This window comes from Perissodus microlepis, chromosome 14 (genome assembly GCF_051167445.1).
Source record: "Perissodus microlepis isolate ML-2025 ecotype Zambia chromosome 14, ASM5116744v1, whole genome shotgun sequence".
NCBI classification, from domain to species: domain Eukaryota; kingdom Metazoa; phylum Chordata; class Actinopteri; order Cichliformes; family Cichlidae; genus Perissodus; species Perissodus microlepis.
This window is the reverse complement of record NC_140474.1, coordinates 10,949,184-10,969,180: the sequence shown is the minus strand read 5'-3', so window position 1 is coordinate 10,969,180 and position 19,997 is coordinate 10,949,184. Positions and strand designations below refer to the sequence as shown.

The 19,997-nt window shown below is 37.7% G+C and overlaps 2 protein-coding genes and 1 pseudogene across 3 annotated transcripts; 1 reads left to right on the top strand and 2 right to left on the bottom strand.

Moving 5' to 3' along the window:
* Nucleotides 1–3,518: 3,518 nt before the first annotated feature.
* Nucleotides 3,519–4,815, bottom strand: or95a1 (odorant receptor, family 95, subfamily A, member 1). The gene has a single exon (XM_084951860.1). It carries the CDS (start codon nt 4,482–4,484, stop codon nt 3,519–3,521), a length of 966 nt encoding a protein of 321 aa, XP_084807986.1. The 5' UTR covers nt 4,485–4,815.
* Nucleotides 4,816–11,660: 6,845 nt separating this feature from the next.
* Nucleotides 11,661–14,041, top strand: LOC146373467 (diablo IAP-binding mitochondrial protein-like). Of its 2 annotated transcripts, none has more exons than XM_084951839.1 (6): nt 11,661–11,980; nt 12,176–12,290; nt 12,448–12,573; nt 12,970–13,080; nt 13,210–13,306; nt 13,456–14,041. In XM_084951839.1, exons 1-6 carry the CDS (start codon nt 11,844–11,846, stop codon nt 13,659–13,661), a joined length of 792 nt encoding a protein of 263 aa, XP_084807965.1. In that variant the 5' UTR covers nt 11,661–11,843; the 3' UTR covers nt 13,662–14,041. The 2 variants fall into 2 exon arrangements, with proteins under 2 accessions (XP_084807965.1, XP_084807963.1); XM_084951837.1 differs by having other exon boundaries at nt 12,173–12,290.
* A 4,435-nt stretch (nt 14,042–18,476) lies between these two features.
* Nucleotides 18,477–19,676, bottom strand: LOC146373466 (odorant receptor 131-2 pseudogene; annotated as a pseudogene).
* Between the last annotated feature and the right edge of the window lie 321 nt (nt 19,677–19,997).

Below are 19,997 nucleotides of genomic sequence, written 5' to 3'. Positions count from 1 at the left end.
AGTCTTAAGGTCTTCCGGTTTCAAGATTAGCCTCTTCCTCCTTGTAACTGGACCTGAGGACTGGACAGCAGAGGGGCAAAAGGTGAATGGGGAGGGGTTGGGTGGCAACAGCGGAGATGAGGGGACAGATGTGTCTTTGAAGAAGGCAGAGGGGCAGCCTTGTAGGTTCTTGAGGGCTTCATTGCTGTAGACAACATTCAGCCACTCTGAATGAAGAGTTTTGATCAAAGTACAAGCCACCAGAGGGTTGGCCATTGCGACCGCTGGACCTTTGTAAAGTTCTGTGTGCAGGTCAAATACTTTGGCATAAAAACTGTGCGAAGATACAGTATTGTTAAACAGGGTCTTCAGACTGAAAATAATAAAATCTTAATAATAAAAATGGCATTTTTATGCACAAAACAAAAAATTTTCACCAGAAGAAAGGAACAAAATGAAAAAAGATAAGAATTCTGTGTATAAAGTATTAAATTAACATCTGCCAAAGTCCTCCATGGGCAAAGTATCAGTTAGAATATTAGACTGATTTAAGGAAACCCGTATCTCATATAAATACCATAAATATTGAGCTTATTCCAGCTCAAACACTGCAAAAATCCACCACAATCTGTCACGGCCAAGGCCGAACCCGACAACCAGACTCAAATGCAGATCATACACAGAGGCACGGACGAGTGTAATAAACAGAACTTTATTTCCTAGGGCCTGACAAATACTGTGAGCTATGAGGAATAACATGGGACTTCAATTACGGTGGTAAACAGGAGTGACGCTAAACTATGAGAAACACTAGATTTACGAAAGCACCAGAGAATTGTGACGAGGGGATATGTACAGGGGCACGGGGCAGGAAACATGATCTGGAGGCTCTGAACACTAGAATGAGAGGAGACAAGTTTTAGTGATTGAGTCTGTAAATCCTGGTGAGTGTGAACCATAAAGAAACATTCTTACTTTGGCAGGTGGAGGAATGGCAAGGAAGGGGTGAGTGGTCCAAGTGAGCAGTTTTTGGTCTCCAGGAGATGGTGGTCCGATTGAGTACTGTAACAGGAGGGCAGGCAGGCGAGTGAATCCGAGAGGTGCTGTGACGCAAAGAGCTGCCAAGTACAAACCAGCTTCAGGATGAAAGTGTGTATTGCCAGGAGATGGAGGTGGCAGACAACAGGATAGCTGATGGAAGAAAAAGCACAGGTTGAATATAATCCTCTTGCGAACAAAATCTCTTTCAGTGAACCACTATGGTGACCAGCACTAACTGTGGTTAGCTGAAGACTTGGCGAAGAGGAGTGGTGAGCGCTGGTCTTAAGTACTGGCAGCTCAATTGCCAGCAGGTGTGGAGACATGCAGGAAAGCAGTGACTCTGCCCAGGGGTGGAACTGTGACTCAGTGGAAAAACCCCAGCACTCACCCAGACCACGACACAATCAAGCCAATGTTTGATTTCTCATGACCAAAAGATTCATTCACAAAATTAGAAACACTTCCACAGAAGAACTATTGAGTTATTTGTATAAATTAGCGGGAAGTGACTTAGTATGTTTTGTATCAGTGATCCTGCATCCAACATAGTGAAATAAAGCCACAAAAACCTTAAATCTATTTTTTCTGCATTTTTTTTAATGATATCATACAGAATGATATCATACATATAAGGGTACGGGCCTCTCCATTGACTTTAATTGCGTCTCTCAGTTTTGCTGAACAGTGCCGCTTCGGCATTTGGAGCAGGCTCTCAGCTGATCTGAGATCAGCCTTCGCCCTCTGTTCATCATATCATACATACAGCCTGGATTCATTCACAACAATTAATTTGCGCTCATGTGCTCACCAACATCATCAGATTTATGGGGTTGTCAAGGATGCTGTTTCTGATTAAATGAGTTCAGTCTGAGCAAATAATGCGATATATTTTTGCCATATATATATATATTTGCAATATTTTGTTACGTTTTACTGTGAAGTCAGTATTTTAAAATCTGAAAATAAAAGAGAAATCATCTGCTCTTAAAAACAGTTTAAAAACCGTGTTTGGAATCACAGCGACATCTGCAGGACAAAGGCAGTGAGCCTGAATGAGCTGTGTGAGATTGTACAAATGTGTAACGACGCCCTATGTCTATACATTTGCAGTAAAGGCAAACTCACAAAGCTACACTGGTTTCGATTCATCTTAATATGTGCAACATATGCATTCAAAAGTTCTGCATCCAGATACTCCTGCAAGTATTTCTTTTTAATACTGACACCATACAATTTTAAATATTTGCTATAACGTCCAACTAACTCACAGAGAGCCTAAAAGCATTTAGAGTTACCTTGAATGCAACTCAGTCCCTGTTAATCATAAATCCTCACTGAAAGAATGAGAGGATGTGTCCCTTCAAACGTCATTAAAGTTACGTTAAATTCACTCCCACAATTGAGTAATCTTGTCTGATGGTTCTGGCACAGATTTTTAGTCTCTGCTGGTTTATGTTTAACAGCCTTAAATCTCTAAAACATTTGGGGTCATGATTGTTTTCACAGACAGTCCGAGAGTTTTAGCCAGTTCATTTTTTAAATCTTATTTAGATATTAAATTACTAATGTCAAAATTATCAATAAATCCTTCGCTCAAAAGGTCATTTTCACTAATTTCAGATCGTGAACATTTTCCCCAGTGCTGATCAAGACAACTTTTTAAACCAGAGTGCAGTTTAAGATGATTTCACGATAATACTAACCAAGGTGTTAAAAAATGAAACTGAGATGATAAAGACATTTTATCACAATTTTATAGAATTTCCTTCCAGTATAAAGGCACATCTTTTAGTGGTGCACTTATTTTTTTTAACAAAGTGACAAAATTGAAACAAGAATAAAAAAGTATTTTCTGAGATTCGCTCTAAACTCAAACAACTATTGTAGGTTAGGGGTGTAATGAAGTTGTCAAACATTTATTAGTGCAAATATCACACTTTTAGTCAAACATGCAATCTGACACAAACACATGACCAACATGACGAGTTTCTTATTAAGATTTTAGACACCTTTTTTTAGCCTTTTTAAGGAAAAGAAGTCAAATCAATATTTATGTGCTCAAATTACCACTGAAATTTTTTTTATTTACTGTAAATATTTACCTGATAATTACAGAGCCCCTTTCATGAGCCAGATTCCCTGTTCTGTGCAAAAATATGTGAAGGTAATATGAAGCTTTAGAAACATATTAATCAGACAAATAAAGTGGATATCTTAATTTAGCATTTTTATATATATGTATATATGTTGAGCTTTAGAGGAGGAACAGTAATACAAAGAGTTTGTTTTCGCTTCAGTGTAACTTTTTCCACTTACTGTCACTTCATGATAGTTTGTTCCACGTGCAGTATAAGAAGGAATCTGTTCATGGCCAGTGTGAATGGAAAAAATAATCACAGCATAAAAAATTACTGTTCATTATTGTTCATTTGGGCAACCGACAGACAGAGATGCAGATACTCTGAACAGGTTTTCTGCAGGAGTCTAAACTGTTTTTTTCAAGAAGCAGACAAGCTGTCCTGCTGTTTGCTTCTGAAATGGGGCTTGACTGTGTTTGAGCAGCAGAGGAATGTTTTCCCAATGTAGCCCCTCAGACTGTGATCTCTGAAGCCGTAGATGAGTGGGCTAAGAAAGCGTGGGATTAGGATAAAACAGAAATAATTGAAAAAGGCAATGTCTTCCACTGGCCAGTTAGTGTATAACAATGTGAGACTTTCAGTGATGGGGAGAGTGAAAGCCAACATGCACAGAAGCAGCTGAAAGCCGTGCAGCAGCACAGTGTGCTTGGCTTTATTCACAGATACTCTGTCCTGTCTCAGCTTCCTGGTTTCCAGCAGGATTCTCACATATGTGAAGAAGATGACAACAGCCACAACTGCAAAGAACATCACACTCACAGCAGTTCTGAATAATGCTTGGATTGGAGATGAGTTGATAAGTATATTTTTGCAGAGTACAGGTGTAGAGAGGACATCTACAGCAGGACGCTGCTTTCCGATGGAGTACTCGATGATGTGGAACATGCAACTTATAAGCCACAGACAAAGATTAATGATCCAGATACGGCCTGAGCGCCAGGCGGCCGGGCGCTGCAGGGGATAGAAGATGGCAACATAACGCTCCAGGGACATTGCGGCCAGGATTAAAGGTGTGTTCTGATAAGTAACAGTGGATATGAACAGCAGAGGAACACAATAGAAAACGGGAAATTTTACCTGACCCATTACAAGTAGGAAAAGCAGCACAGAGGACAGAAGCTGCAGGGTGTCATTGATCAACATGTGGGCAAACAGGATGTAACGTGAAGTGTTTAGGAACTGCCTGTGAGATGCAAACACATGCAGCATGACAACAATGCAGCAGAGGAAGGTGCAGAAGAAGGGGATAACTGCGCATACTTTGATGATGACAGACAGGCTTTTTTGGGAAGTTGCATTAAAAGGAAGTTCAGTCAGATTCTGCATTCTGCAGCTTTAAGTTGCAGCACACCTGTTAAAAAAAAGCACAACTTAAACTTCCATATACACAAGATAAAATAAAACATAATGCATAATATCATTTACATTTACAACAGAAATTAGCTGCCTCATGTTAATAAAGTAATCAGTAAAGTCAAATCACCCTGTAATACAAACCATTTACCCATTAAAATGAGACAGTGCCTCGCTCACCTAATAACAATGACTTTGTCTGACAGAAGAGCTCAGATTTCTCTTCTTCTCAGCACACAACATGTTTTCAACAATCAAAGTGTCAAAGATGGTCTTCTCTTGTCTGATCTGTTTGGCATCGGTTATCTTATGTTTGACTCAGTGCTGATTCCCCAGAGATAAATTAATTTCATGCTATCGTCATTAAGCATCACGATTTTCATTAACTACAGATTACTGTAGGGGAAAAGGATAAAGCACCTTTTATCACAGGATCCATGAAAGGAAGTTAAACAGACAAGTGATTCTATATTGTAAGGCAGGGGTGTCAAACTCCAGGCCTCGAGGGCCGGTGTCCTGCAGGTTTTAGATCTCACCCTGGGTCAACACACCTGAAACAAATGATTAGTTCAATACCAGGTCTTTGGAGAACTTCAGGACATGTTGAGGAGGAAATTTAGCCATTTGAATCAGCTGTGTTAGATCAAGGACACATCTAAAACCTGCAGGACACCGGCCCTCGAGGCCTGGAGTCCGACACCTGTGTTGTAAGGCATCAAAAGCAGCAGTTGATACTGTCGAATTAGACTAAATGTTATCAATTTGTATTTGTATTTTTTTCCTTAAATTCACTTTAAGGTGATTCACTGCTCATATTGACAACAAAGATAATTAAAAATTCACAATTACTGGTGCTAAAATATTAGCATACATTAAAAAAGTAAATGTTCTTTTTTTAAACAGTACAAAACACAAATACCCTGACTAGAAACTATATTATATTTAGTGGAGGGGTATGTGAGCCAGTGAGCTTTCCTGAGCTTTACTGAGCAGTAAAATACAATAGCAAAAGTAAAAATGTATTAAGTAAAACCACAATAAATGTAGATCATTATCATCTGAGCTTTGCAGTATTTTTTGGTGTAGCAATGTCTTAGTAGGATGAATTTTGACCTAGTAAATTTTGCTAACAAAATTATATACAGTTAGACCTTAATCTGGGTGTGACTAATGAGGGTGTGGCTGCATTTGTTTACAGTACAAAAAACACATAACTTCTATAGATTTTTCTAGTTTGACTAAAAGGCACAGTTCTTACTCCGATTATAAAATAAATGTAGCTACCTTGACCTCACCTAGTGACCCGAAATGTGGTTTTGAAGCACTGATATATCATGCCTTCTAGCACAGATTGTATGAAAAAGATGGCTGTAGCTGCTGTGGTCCAATCCAGTGGTTTTAGATATTAGGAAGTCTCAGCATTAGCTTTTCAGTAGCTGCTATATAAAGACAGAAGAAATTATGCTGGGCTGTCAAGAATGGCTTGCAAGCACAGGAACAAATGTCTACTAATAACAGTTAAGTAACAAACAGTATGCTGTCATCTTTATTTTTTTAATGGAAAGTTTCATTTTAGCAACATGCTTTTGGGACTAGCATTAAGATCATCAGGCCTCAGTCCTACGCTATTTCCTTTAAATGTCCTCCTGAAAAGACTAGGGATGGGTATCGTTTAGGTTTTATCCGATACCGGTGCCAAACCGGTACTTTTGAAACGGTGCAGGTGTTGAAACGGTGCAGGTGTTTAAACAGTGCTCGAACTGCTGCTTAAAGAATGGAGAACACAAACTTTGTCCAAAAACCTCTCATGTTCAGCTGTTTTTTTGTAAAAAGATAACAATGTTAGCCTTTTCTGCAGCTATAGGGCATATATGGTATCACTGTTGGTTGGAAGCAGTGCTTAAACAATGGAAAAAACACAAACTTTGTCCAAAAACCATGTTTAGCTGTTTTCCACTTTTTCTTTGGTCATTTTTGGCCAGGGTGAAGGGAGTATCTGCCATCAAACAAGAGGACAGCCGCATGTAACTACGATGGTGTTTGCTAGTTCACCTTACATGCATTAATTTAATAATGTGGTTAGCCTACTCAACGTAAATTACACACGAACAACATTAAGCTACTCATGCAGAGAAGAACAGCTGCTGCTGCCATCATCATCCGTCATCATTTCTGCTACACTGGCAGGGCTACAGGCCAGGACTCTCCTCTTCGGGTTCTTGGGGGATGTTGCTAACTCCGGGTCCGATAACAGGCACCACACCCGCAGTAGATGTGCTCGGTGTGAGGTCTCGCAGCAAGCTATCAAATATGGTGCATTTCTCGGCTTTTAAAAAAACGCTATGCGTCGTCAGGTGTTTCATCAGATTCGAGGTGTTACCTCCTTTGCACAGTATCAGCTTAAAGCACTTGTTGCAGGCTGCTGAGTTTGCATCTTTTGCTGTGAAGTACAGCTAGACTTTTGACCACTTCGCCTTGGGCATTTTTAATCTGTAGCTCTGCTCTAAAAGAACGTATGTACCTGGGCCCGCCTACTATCCTTGGAAAGGTAAAAAGATTGGCTAGAATCCAAAGTGTATGACATCTCAGGAAAAAAAAGCACCGAAATAAAGCACCAAAATGTGCGCTGCTTTTCGGTCTGGTTACTATCCGGTGCATACCGGTACCCATCCCTAGAAAAGACTGTAGGGTCAAAGAATTTAATGTATATTTTAACCTTCATAATCAAGATATATAACATATTTAAACCAACAGCCAAGAATTAAAAAACACCTAAATGATCATAAACCAGAACAGTAATTACCTTCCTAAGCTCAGTGTTTTTCCATCCCACAGGCTTAAAAGTTTGCTGAACTTGGCTCCATGTTGGAAGCCTCTTATGCAATGAAGGTTCATGTGTACCAAAAGCTGTACTTTGAGGGCACAGAAAAAGGCTCGAACACAGTAGAAAAGCCACAAATGCTGATACTGATGAAAATGCAGATGTAGGTCCAAAATGTACACCACTTTGTTCTTAAAATTTCCACATTTTGTAAACCATCCACTATGACAGATTGGACATTTGGTGGGCCAGTTCTGGTTATATGTTGGACATAATTGTTAGAGAAAATGCAAGAAAATGTAGTACAAGAATCTAATGCTTTAAGATTTTTTTTTATATTTAAAAAACATTTGATAAAATGTATAGTTGGCTGCAAGTTAAAAATAATTTGCTTGATTATCAATAAAATAAAATGTTTTAGAGTTTGAACCCCTTCAGTCAGTATTTTTAACAAAGTGGAAAATGGAAAATGGTTGGTGGGCTAGATGGCACACTATTGCTCAGATTTGGTCTGGCAGCTCTAAATGCAGTATCACTGGTAAAGAATTTAGACATCTAGCTAAGATTTGGCTTTGGGTTTTTACCAGAATCTAAGTTTACTCTACCTGGTCATACTATCTTAGTTTGTAGTGGATTGTCCAAAACTGTCAATGGTTGTCAGCATCAAATATGTTGAGAAGACATGCTCAAAGCTACTTAAACAGACCATCAGACTCTTGATGAAGTCCAGGATTATGTTCAGACATGTGATTAAGTGTTCAGTAAGGTTTTAACGATGATAATTGCTGGTATCATATGAGAAGTAATGTTTTTGCCAGATAGGAGGACAAATATGTGAACCTCTGTATATCAGAACTCCAGCAGGAATGACCTGAATGTTTTGAACACAATGCACCATTTAATTTTTGTATATCCTCCAACTGTGATTTTCAGGTCTGTACTAGTATATGCTGCTTAGATTTTTGTCCTGGTCTTGTAAAAATGGCAAATACCCTACTGGCACAAAACCTGTGGTATCTTTGACATAGTGCATTATCTTTTTGTGACAATGTTTAACATTCTTGCACAACATTACTCAAGTTGGTAATCAGAGCATAGAGCTGCAGGTGCAACAACAGTATTGTTTTTAAAAAAAGGTGATGAAATCTATTAAGAGGTGTTTCTTCATTGAGTGTTGAATCTCCAGCGGGCAGTTAGAGGGCATGTCCCAAGTCCCCCGCTTAGTAATTAACAGATTCGCTGATTATTAACACAAAGCTCTCGAGTCCCATTGAGCAACCCGAAGTTTTCTTTTGTTTGGCAAACCAGTTGACTCTATAGAGAGCAGTTCATGGGGGCTTGTCAGCTGTTTACGTAAGTTCTGCGTCAGTAATGAGGACCCCAGAGGACTGGGCCACAGTTCTGTCCAAAACAAACTTTCTGTTTTTGAACCCAGCTCAGCAAATAACTTTCATTGCATCAGACAAAGGGCAATTGCCAGACTTTTGCCCAGTCGAGTTTTAGTGGAACATTAAATGGCACAGAGGGAGAAATGCAGAGAAGGTGAAGTATGTGTGTAATGCAGATTTGACGAAGAAATGATGCATTATTTTGCTACAGTGTTGGCCCAATTGTATGACCATCCAATGTGCTCATCATGTTGTAAAGTTTTCCTGAGATTCAACACCTAAGTATATAGTTTCTCCCGTCATTTTCCTCAAAGTAGTTTTAAACCTGTTGAAGTCAATTTATTTTCTGATCATATCAGCTTATTTAATGTAGTACTTACAAAGAAAAAAAATTTAAACCGAAGCTCTTATGACATCAGCAGTTCCTCATTTCCCAACTGAGGCCCTCTTTTTCCACCATAAACAACTGTAGTCTCTTTTTGGATTCCAACACAAAAAGTTTATTTTGGAAAAAAAAACATTTGTAATGTTTTGTGCATCATTTTGAAAAACTACCTGCCAAAATTCATCTTGGCATATTTGATATCTTGAGATTTGCATTAGTAATTGAAACTTTCTATTTTAACATTGTTTGTTTTGAACACAGTTTAGATGACTTGTACAAAACAATGGACTCGGTGCTGCACTTTGTCATATTGTTCATACAAGATTAACTTGATCCAAAAAAGGAAAAAAAAAAGTGAGAAAGTGTCTGAAAATAATGCAGCAGAAATAAACCAATTATCTGTTTCAGTTATGTTCTGTATTTTTTTAATCTTTGATGTTTTTGCATACTTTTCACATTCTTAGTGAACTTAAATATTGTTCTCTTCCCCATTTCAGTCCATTTGTCAACCGTTCGACTGATGTATAGGCCATTCACACTCAGTGACATGCAGTTAGTGAAAACCCCTCTCCCTATGAGTCTGTATGGAAATCTGTATGCAAAGTGATAGATTTGCAGTACCATAAATTACACACAACATAGTGATTTTCACAGTGGTAGTTGATGAAGAAATGCTGACGTTAGGCACAGATAGTAGTAGAAATTGTGACAAATCTACCTCTTCAAGAAGTATAGTGTGCCATAACTGGATGTGGTACACAAGTTACAGTCACTTCCTTTTATTTTGGAAACATTCCCTTATGCATCTTTAGTTTTTTTCTTGCTACCTTTGTCTTGCTTTACCTGTAATTTCCTAATTATTTTCACTCAATCCTTGGTCTCTCCTGTCTCATTTCCTCACCAATGTGAGCATGCACAACAGCCCTACATCCAATCTTTGGCTCTTGTGTTATCCTGGGGTGGTTTCATTTGAAGTTACTAGTTTCAATAAGCCTGTCTCAAAACACCTATATTACCCACAATGCAACTCCCAGTAGTTTGTTGTTCTGGGTAGTGGCTACTGACTTTCATTGTAGTTATGCAACAGTACAAAAAATGATAATGAAAAATGAAAAACAGAGTTTGGCCCTTGTGCTTTATCAATCTTCTGCTCTGCCCTAAGGGGACCGGACTCCCAACTTGATTTCCCCTAACCGGCCAGTGCCGCCTGTCCGCCCGCTTGGGTAGCGTCGGGTTCCCTGACTGCGATGCCCTAAGAGGGCCTTTGCCCCTTGGGCTGGGGGTATCCCGACCCCCTCACCAACCCTAACCCTAACCACATAGGACATACAAACACAATTGGACATAACACATCCTGACCCTAACCCTAATTTTGATAAAAACAATTGGACATAATACAAAAGTCGATCAAGACAAATACATAATTGGGACAAAACAATAAAAGGAGGAATTGGAGGACACAAAACAATTGGACGTAATACAAAATTCAATAAAGACAAACACATAATTAGGACAAAACAATAAAAGGAGGATTTGGAGGACACAAAACAATTGGACATAATACCAAAGTCAATAAAGACAAACACATAATTAGGACAAAACAATAAAAGGAGGATTTGGAGGACACAAAACAATTGGACATGACACAAAAGTCACGGACGAGGACATAACAAGGACAAAATAGGAGGGACAGGATAGTTACAAAGAAAGGAACAAAAGTCACGAAAAAATTAATGGAAAGGACAAATAAGAAGGGGGTGCCATAATTAGAAAAATAAATGGAAAGGACATTAATGGAAAGGACATTGAAGAAGGGGGTGCCATAAAAATTTGAAATACAAAATAAACAAAAAGCCAAAGAAAATAATGTTAAACAAAAAACAGAAAACCCAAGAGTGGGAGGAGATAGAACACAATATAAAAGCGACAGAGCGACAGACACGTTGGGCCAGCCTGAAGAAGGCCAATATTTCGCCGAAACGTCGCGACGGCCCTACGATACACAAGTGCACTATTAAAAGACAAAACAAAATTACAATAAAAACCTAATCATGGTTAATTTTTGGAACCGGGATGGGGACATCATCACCGGCCCCTTGGACGATCATACCCCTTTGGGGCGTACTGTGGGGGACCTGAATGCCCGGGATGGAAGCAGGTGTGGACAGTGCATCGGAGCCCGGCCCCCTTCGGGGACCGGACTCCCAACTTGATTTCCCCTAATTGTACATTATGAAATAAAAGCGCCTTTTCAGGTGTGGGAAATTGTATGAGTAAAAATAGTTGTTTTGCTTTTTTTTTCAAATTAAAATGTAATGAAAGTTGTTAAACTTTTTGCCATTAACTACATCTAGCCATACATATAAACCCTACACAGTGATAGAGATAGTAAAAGATAGAAAGTCCACAACCAGCACAAATGGTCTCTAACCTGCACGTATCTACAGGGCTTTGCAGATAACACCAAATACGTACATTTACAGGGACAGTCAACAGATCAATACCTTTTGCGTAATTGAGTGGTGCTGAGTCATTATAAATACTGACAAGACATGATAGTTTTTATTCACAGAGCAGACTCAAACCTCTCTAGCAGCAAGTAAGACTTTTACTAAGACAAGGCAACAGTGAGAAAAGTGCAAGGTTTAAACTGAACAGAAAAACCTCCAGCCAGGAACTTATTTTACAGATTAGATAAATAGACTCTGTAAGTGCAGCAGATCAAATTAATCTGCAAAATGCAAGCTGTTCGTCAGTGTTCAGTGTGTGCGAGCCGTGCCGCTACAGGACTTGTGTGGAATCAGATAGATATTTCAGTGCTGCGGACCAGCAAGAGCGTGCTGAGGAGAGGAGCAGCCTGCATTCGCTTCCTCGGGTAAGTTAAGAATAAATATTCGACAAAATGCTTTGCAAAGTTAAAGCCGGACTTTGATCTTTGGCACTAATTGATATTTACCACAAGTTGGTCCAAATCAGATCATAGGACAATAACTCACAGCATTTCAAACTGAAATATCATTAATTTGTTTGCTGGTCTTACTCCTAACGTTCTGCACTGTTTCTACAGCAGCTCTGAGAGCAGGATACCTGGAAACCAGAAGTTTGGGGAACTGATAAAGCCTTCACACATGAGCATAGCATCTTTAAGCGTTGCCCGTGGGTTTTGCACTGTCCCTTTTACACAGGTGGGTGAGTCTCCAAAAATATCATAGAAGTATGAATTAGTACAGTCATCTACAACTAGCACTAATGTTGACTCTTCAGGAAAATTTCTTCTTCTTATAGATAATATACATATGGAGAAATTAAAAAAAAAACTTAAAAACACTGATTTGTTTGCAGCAAGTGGAAAACCTCTCACATGACTCTCTGATCAGAAGAGCTGCCTCAGTGATTACAGACAGCTCATGTACTTTCCTCTCCCAGACCACCTTGGCTTACGTTGATGCCCTTGCAGACTATTCAAAGGTAGGTTTTTACAGTGCGTAAGACATAGTTTGTAAAATTTCATATTCCAAAAGATTTTAAAAAAAGAAGAAGCTTATTTTAAATTCAACACAAACATGAGAGGACAAAAACATCTGGACACATCTATTCAGTAATATACTGCAGCAGTTTTCAGCCTAATATTAAATATGGTGACAATAAACTTTGGAATTAAATTTACTTGGACCAATTTACAAAAACTGAGAGACAATGGATAAAATTTGCAAAAATTCTAAAATAAAGTCTTGTATGTCTGATTTGAACTTACACAAGCAGCCCGAAATACTTTTCAGTGTCCTACAAACTCTTCTGAGTTTGTAATTCAAATGTTGCTGTGTACTGTAACTGACTGCTTTTGTTCCCTCTGTTTACTCACAGGCTGTGCACTCACGCATTGCTTTTCAAAGACAATATTTGGCCTCACTGGGAAAAATGACCCCAGCAGAAGAGGATTCACTCCAGCAAGCGATCAATGGCTGGCGTGCAGAGGTTAGTGTGTGTTGTCCTCTTTGTTCTTAAAACAAATGTTTAATGTACTTTTGTGTTGAGTTTATATTTCGGAAATTAGCTTTTGCACCACAAAATTATTGAGTTTGTCACTTCTCTCTGTCTTAACAGGCTAGTGAAAGACTAGTCGAATGCAAACGTTATGAATCAGCTTGGATCAATGCCATCAGCCTGTGTAAAATGGCAGCTGAGGCAGCGTGCACTTCAGGTGAGAAGAATCTTTTCTTGAATTATGGCTGAATGAAGTCATTAAAATCAAATTTGAAACATGTGCTGTTACTTTATAAAGTTCTGGGAATAGTTGCATACACCTATATTTTTACTTAGAAATCTGACAAAATGAATCTGTGTTTCCAGGAGCTCACCAGGCATCCATCTCAATGAGGACAAACATCCAGGTGGCCCAGTCGCAGGTGGAAGAAGCACAGAAAGTTTCTGCAGAGGCAGATAAGAAGCTGGCTGAGACAAAAGTAGAAGAGATCCAGAGGATGGCAGAATATGCTGCCTTCCTTGAGGATAGTGATGGGCTTGAGGTGCATGAGGCTTATCTACGAGAGGACTAACACAGACATATGGGAAAACAGGAAAACAATGTGCAAGTGCTATTGATTTCAAAAAGTAATATGAGCTCAACTTCGAAAACTTTTTTTCTACCCTTTTTGCTATAATAGCTTTCCTACTGTGAGATATTTACATGTTTACTTTCACAGAAGAACAAAGCAAAAAAAGGCTAATTTTGAAAATAAAATTAACAATAAACCACTTGCATATATTTTTATTTAAGACTATTTATTAGGGTTAGTAAATGTAGGAAAACGATGGAATCACTAATATTTTGTTCCAGTGATTCTTATCCATCAGTGGATTACAATATATGTTTTGCTGTAACAAAGATTTTTTTTTAAATAAAATGACTGTGTCCTCCATTGTTTTTAAAGATTTAATTTCAATTCAATTTTATTTATAGAGTGCCTAATCACAACAACATCAAGGCTCTTTATATTGTAAGGTAGGCCTTACAACAGAACATACAGAGAAAAACCCAACAATCATATACCCTATTATCCCCTATTATAACTATCACGATAGCGGGACGGAAAAACTCCCTTTGTGGAAGGGAGCCAGAGATTAATAGTAATTAATGATTCAATGCAGAGAGTTCTATTAACAAATAGTGAATGAGAAAGGTGACTGAAAAGGACTACTCAATGCATCATGGGAATCCCCCAGCAGCCTATGCCTATTGCAGCATAACTAAGGGTGGATGGGGATCACCTGATCCAGCCCAAACTATATGCTTTAGAAAAAAGAAAAGTTTTGAGCCTAATCTTAAAAGTAGAGATAGTGTGTGTCTCCCGAATTCAAATTGGAAGCTGGTTCCACAGAAAAGGGGCCTAAAAGTGAAGGTTCTGCCTCCAATTTTACTTTTAAATACTCCAGGAACAACAAGTAAAGTGCTCTAATGTAGTCATATAGAAATATGATCAGAACAGAATTGGTTATTCTCTAACAGAATATAAATGTACTGACATAGTATAAATACCAAATACAATATTTAAAAACAGTTTGCCAAAATGTACATAATAATTTAATATTGACTTTCTTTCTCTTCTTTGGCCTGGTAGGCTGTTGAGAGACTAGGTGAATAAAGTGCTATGTTACAAATTAGCCTGAAACAATGTTGTCTGCAGTTTTGGTTGTAGCATGCAACAAAGTTATACTGATTTTTATGATACTGCTAACAGAACTTCAGCTCTTTGCAAACATCTGCAAGACGGCATACTAACGCAAAGCTAGCCAAGAACCCCAAGTGATAAGATCAGATAAGATAAGATAAGATTAGACTTTATTGATCTTATGGCGGGAAAATTTATGCTTTACCTCAGCTCAGGTACAGAAGAAAAATACAAAAATACAAATAAAATACAAACAAATACAAAATAAGTAAGATAATATTATAAACAGTAGTATACACAGTATGTGATTATGGATATAGGGTTCTGGAAATATGCAAGATGTAAATGATATTAAAGCTGAGTGTATGGACACCACTGCCCAGCAGCCAGAGCCTGATTGCTAACAGGTAACAAAGGCAGTAATGAGCAGTCAGGCTTGCAATCTCCATTTCTACCTGTTCATGTGTCTACAGTAAAATCATTGTGGTGTCTTTAAAGTCTCGTTGAGCTGGTTTTCAACTTCGCTTGCTGCATTACTTTTAGGAAAAGTAACACAAACTCACCAACAAGCATTTATTTCATTTGTGTACTTGAGGTTTGATACAACCTTTAATGAAGCCAAGTGTATTAATGATGAGTTGAACCAAGAAATTTCTAAGTTGGATAAATCGTTACAGCTTGTTACTATTAACTTTCAGTCCGGTTCTTATGTAATTTGGCATACTTCAGCCTTTTCTTGCTGTTTTTCTTCCTTAACCCTTGGATGCACAACCTACCAATACCTACACTCTTCCACGAGTGGGGTCAAAAATGACCCCAAATAAAATCAATGCATTTTGCTATAAACTCGGTTGTTATTCTTCAAAATCTTTAAAACGAAGAGTTGTAATATTTTCATATTTGAGGTATTCCTCATAAAACATGTTTGTGGCATGAGGCCCTTTGTATTTTTATTTATTTTTTCATTAATTTTAAGAAATTGGAGATTTTGTATCACTTCTATCACTTTTGTATGCTTGCTCGGCATATACTGCAGAAGCTGGGTCTTCCCTCTGAAAGGCACAAGTTGTTCATCCACTGTAACACAATCACTGAGCATGAATTTCTGCCTGCAGTTGACCAGGAACAGACCCCATATGTAGCAGAAAGCTGCCACGTGGTTTGTTTTCAGTCGGTAGGCTCTGGTCCTCTTGTCATCAAAGTGCAAGACGGGCAAATATTTTCAAATCTTTGAATTGACATAGTGGCCTTGTACAATGGGTTATGCAGAGGACTCCCAAAAAGCACACCGACTGGTACATCCCAGTTCTTCTCACTTCCTGCAAGAATGGTCAATCAAATGAAGGCCAGCTTATGTTTGATTACATTTTTCCACTCTTTTCCCCTGTCTGTGGCTACTCTTCGTGCCTCCATGTTTGTGCATGTCAGCACCTCTTCTATTATATTATCAGACATGAACATCTTCCATACATCTATTGGGGAGACAGTACTAAACCCAGGTGCAAGCCCTGGCTGACTAATTCAGAATATTGTGGCTAGAGCAGTAAGAGGGGCTCATTCTGTTGGACTCAATATCCATTTCCTTTTTAGAGGACTCATCAGAGGACTCCTCTGTGTCTGACTGGCCTTGTTCTGTGGGGGGGACAATAGTCTGGGTCCTCTATATCTGAGATGTCCGATGTCCGAGTCAATGCCTCCGATGGGCTCTTCATCCCATCCATCCTGGATCATTTGTAGGGCAAGGTCCACAGGGATCCTAGCTGGCCTCATAGCAGCCATGTTACTTTAGATATTTAAAAAAAAACATCAATGTTTGAAATGCACAGAAAACTATAAACAGGGCTGCACATAAATGGTCCGCAGGTGCGCATTCACTGTCAAAATAAAAGACACGCACCAGATAAGAAGTTGGAACGCTCGTTTGCGTACATAAGATGTTCTGGAGGAGGACAGACATTTGTTCAGAACTCTTAAAGATGTTGAAGAAGCAAGCTCTGTAAGCAATTACTTTGGTGTTCCTCCACCGCAAAAGAAGCGCATATTCTCAGAATTTCTGGGAATACTTTTTTTTTGACAGCCAATGCGCACCTGCAGACCACTTATGTGCAGCCCTGGCTATAAATCATATATGTTACTGTGTAAAAATAAATTCCTGATCCTTTAGAAGTGTAAGTGGGATGGTCGGAGTTGCTAAGAATTAACGTTTCATAGAAGATTCCATAGGAACTGCTCGTTTTTGACCCCACTTGTGGAAGAGTAGGATAGTGATACAAAAACAGCATTTTCTTTAAATTAATGAAAAAATAAATAAAAATGCAAATGGCATCATGTTACAAACATATTTTATGAGGAATACCTGGAATATGAATATATTACAACTTTTCATTTTAAAGATTTTGAAGAAAAACAACCCGTGGGGTCATTTTTGACCCCACATGTGCATCTAAGGGTTAAGAATGACTTCTTGACAGACACCCTTCTATCTAATCCATAAGTGAAATATAACATATGTTTTGCTTTAATAATATAACAAAATTATTGTGTGTTCCATTGTTTTATGACATCTACATAACAGTAGTAAAAGAAAATGTCTATTTGTTACAATTTATAATTGTTATGATATCTGTTGTGCATCCACATTTGGTGCCCTATCACATAATGCTAAATTGCGATGACATGATTTAGGTGTTTTAATAATGAACATATTAGATCCTGGAAAATTCAATTTAGTTTTATTTATATTGTGATAAATAATCATGAAGTGTTTGATCTTGCTGATTAAATATGTCTATGCCTAAAGACATTAGAGAAATAAATTTGTTTTTACAAGTTCAAAAAGACATTTATTCTTATTTAGCCTCTTATGTTAGATTTGATAAGTGGAAAACACCACACATACTTATTATTTTGTTTATTGTTCCACATATTGTGTAGATACTCTACAGTAAATTCTGTCAAATGAGATTAACTAACTCTTACTATTTACATTTTTATTTTTTAAAACCTCAGTGTAAATTGTACCTGTTAAAATATATGAAGTTAATCATTACATGCTTGTCGATATTGTCCAAATTAATGAATGTTTTGATTAAATATGGATGAAATATGGGGTAGTGATACAAAAACAGCATTTTCTTTAAATTAATGAAAAAATAAATAAAAATGCAAATGGCATCATGTTACAAACATATTTTATGAGGAATACCTGGAATATGAATATATTACAACTTTTCATTTTAAAGATTTTGAAGAAAAACAACCCGTGGGGTCATTTTTGACCCCACATGTGCATCTAAGGGTTAAGAATGACTTCTTGACAGACACCCTTCTATCTAATCCATAAGTGAAATATAACATATGTTTTGCTTTAATAATATAACAAAATTATTGTGTGTTCCATTGTTTTATGACATCTACATAACAGTAGTAAAAGAAAATGTCTATTTGTTACAATTTATAATTGTTATGATATCTGTTGTGCATCCACATTTGGTGCCCTATCACATAATGCTAAATTGCGATGACATGATTTAGGTGTTTTAATAATGAACATATTAGATCCTGGAAAATTCAATTTAGTTTTATTTATATTGTGATAAATAATCATGAAGTGTTTGATCTTGCTGATTAAATATGTCTATGCCTAAAGACATTAGAGAAATAAATTTGTTTTTACAAGTTCAAAAAGACATTTATTCTTATTTAGCCTCTTATGTTAGATTTGATAAGTGGAAAACACCACACATACTTATTATTTTGTTTATTGTTCCACATATTGTGTAGATACTCTACAGTAAATTCTGTCAAATGAGATTAACTAACTCTTACTATTTACATTTTTATTTTTTAAAACCTCAGTGTAAATTGTACCTGTTAAAATATATGAAGTTAATCATTACATGCTTGTCGATATTGTCCAAATTAATGAATGTTTTGATTAAATATGGATGTTACCATTATTAATAGTAGTGATGTACTTTGTCAAATCACATGTTTTTTTGAACAGGATGAAGTAGGCATGAGATTTTTCAAAGAAAGAAAGAAAGTTTCATCCCTGAGGCCATAGATGAGAGGACTCAGACCCCTTGGAACAATACTAAAAAATACATAGTTAAAATATCTGAAATCTCTAAACAAGCTGACATCAATCTGAAGGACAGCTGTTTCTATGAATGGACTCCACAGCTGAAAGAGACAGAGAAACAGCTGGAAAGCATGAAGGATCACTGTTCTCACTCCTTTTTGTGTTGACTTCTTATTCTCTCCTGATGCAGCTTTGGCCACTTTCATTATTTGAACATATGAAAAAACAATAGTGATGCCCATAATCATGAAATAAAACTGACTTACAGCTGAGCGAGCATGATCCTGCCATCTATAAAGCATAAACATTTCAACAGAGCAAATAGTGTATTGATTGTAGAAGCTAAGTGAAGCAGTAGCAAAGAACATGGAAATAATAACAATGCATGGCCCAGAGCTGAGGGCATGAATAATCAGGATACAGTACGTAGTGCTGCGTGTGGAGCACAGCTGTCCATGACGAAGGGGCACACAAATGGCTACATAGCGCTCCAGAGTCATTACTGTCAGAGTAACTGGTGTGACAATAGAATACACAAGCACAAAAAGACAGATAATTATACACAACCAAACTTGCACTGAACATCTGGTTAAAATAAGCAGGATATCGGTCATGAGTAACAAAAAGCTGTCTGACAGTAAAGTGACAAAAAATAAAATGTAGCGAGCAGATGTGTGAAAGCATTCCTTTTTTACAAAGGTCACAATGAGCAACATGTTGATACAAAGAAAGATTATGACCAGGGTGTGCACAATCATGACCCGGACTGTCAATAGTTGGTGCAAGAAAGCACAAATTAGTGAGCTGTTACCTGCCATTGAGAACAAACACGAGTGTTTAAATAACTTCTAAGAGTCAATCAGTGTCATTATAAATATAAGATTTACTCTAAAGACTGAAACCAAAAAATCAGTCTAGTGGAGAAACCTTTCGTCCTTTTCTAAACACAAATATCCTCTTCTGAGCGCTGCAGTTCTCTTATAGATGACAGTGGAACATTATTTTAAAGGTTATATGAAACTGAAGTTGTCATATGGTGTCATCAGCTATCAAGGGGAGATCATTCCCCTTGATAGCTGTACACTGTTGATAGATGGAGCACTCAGTCAGGAGAGTCTACAACTAATTAAAGTTTTGAA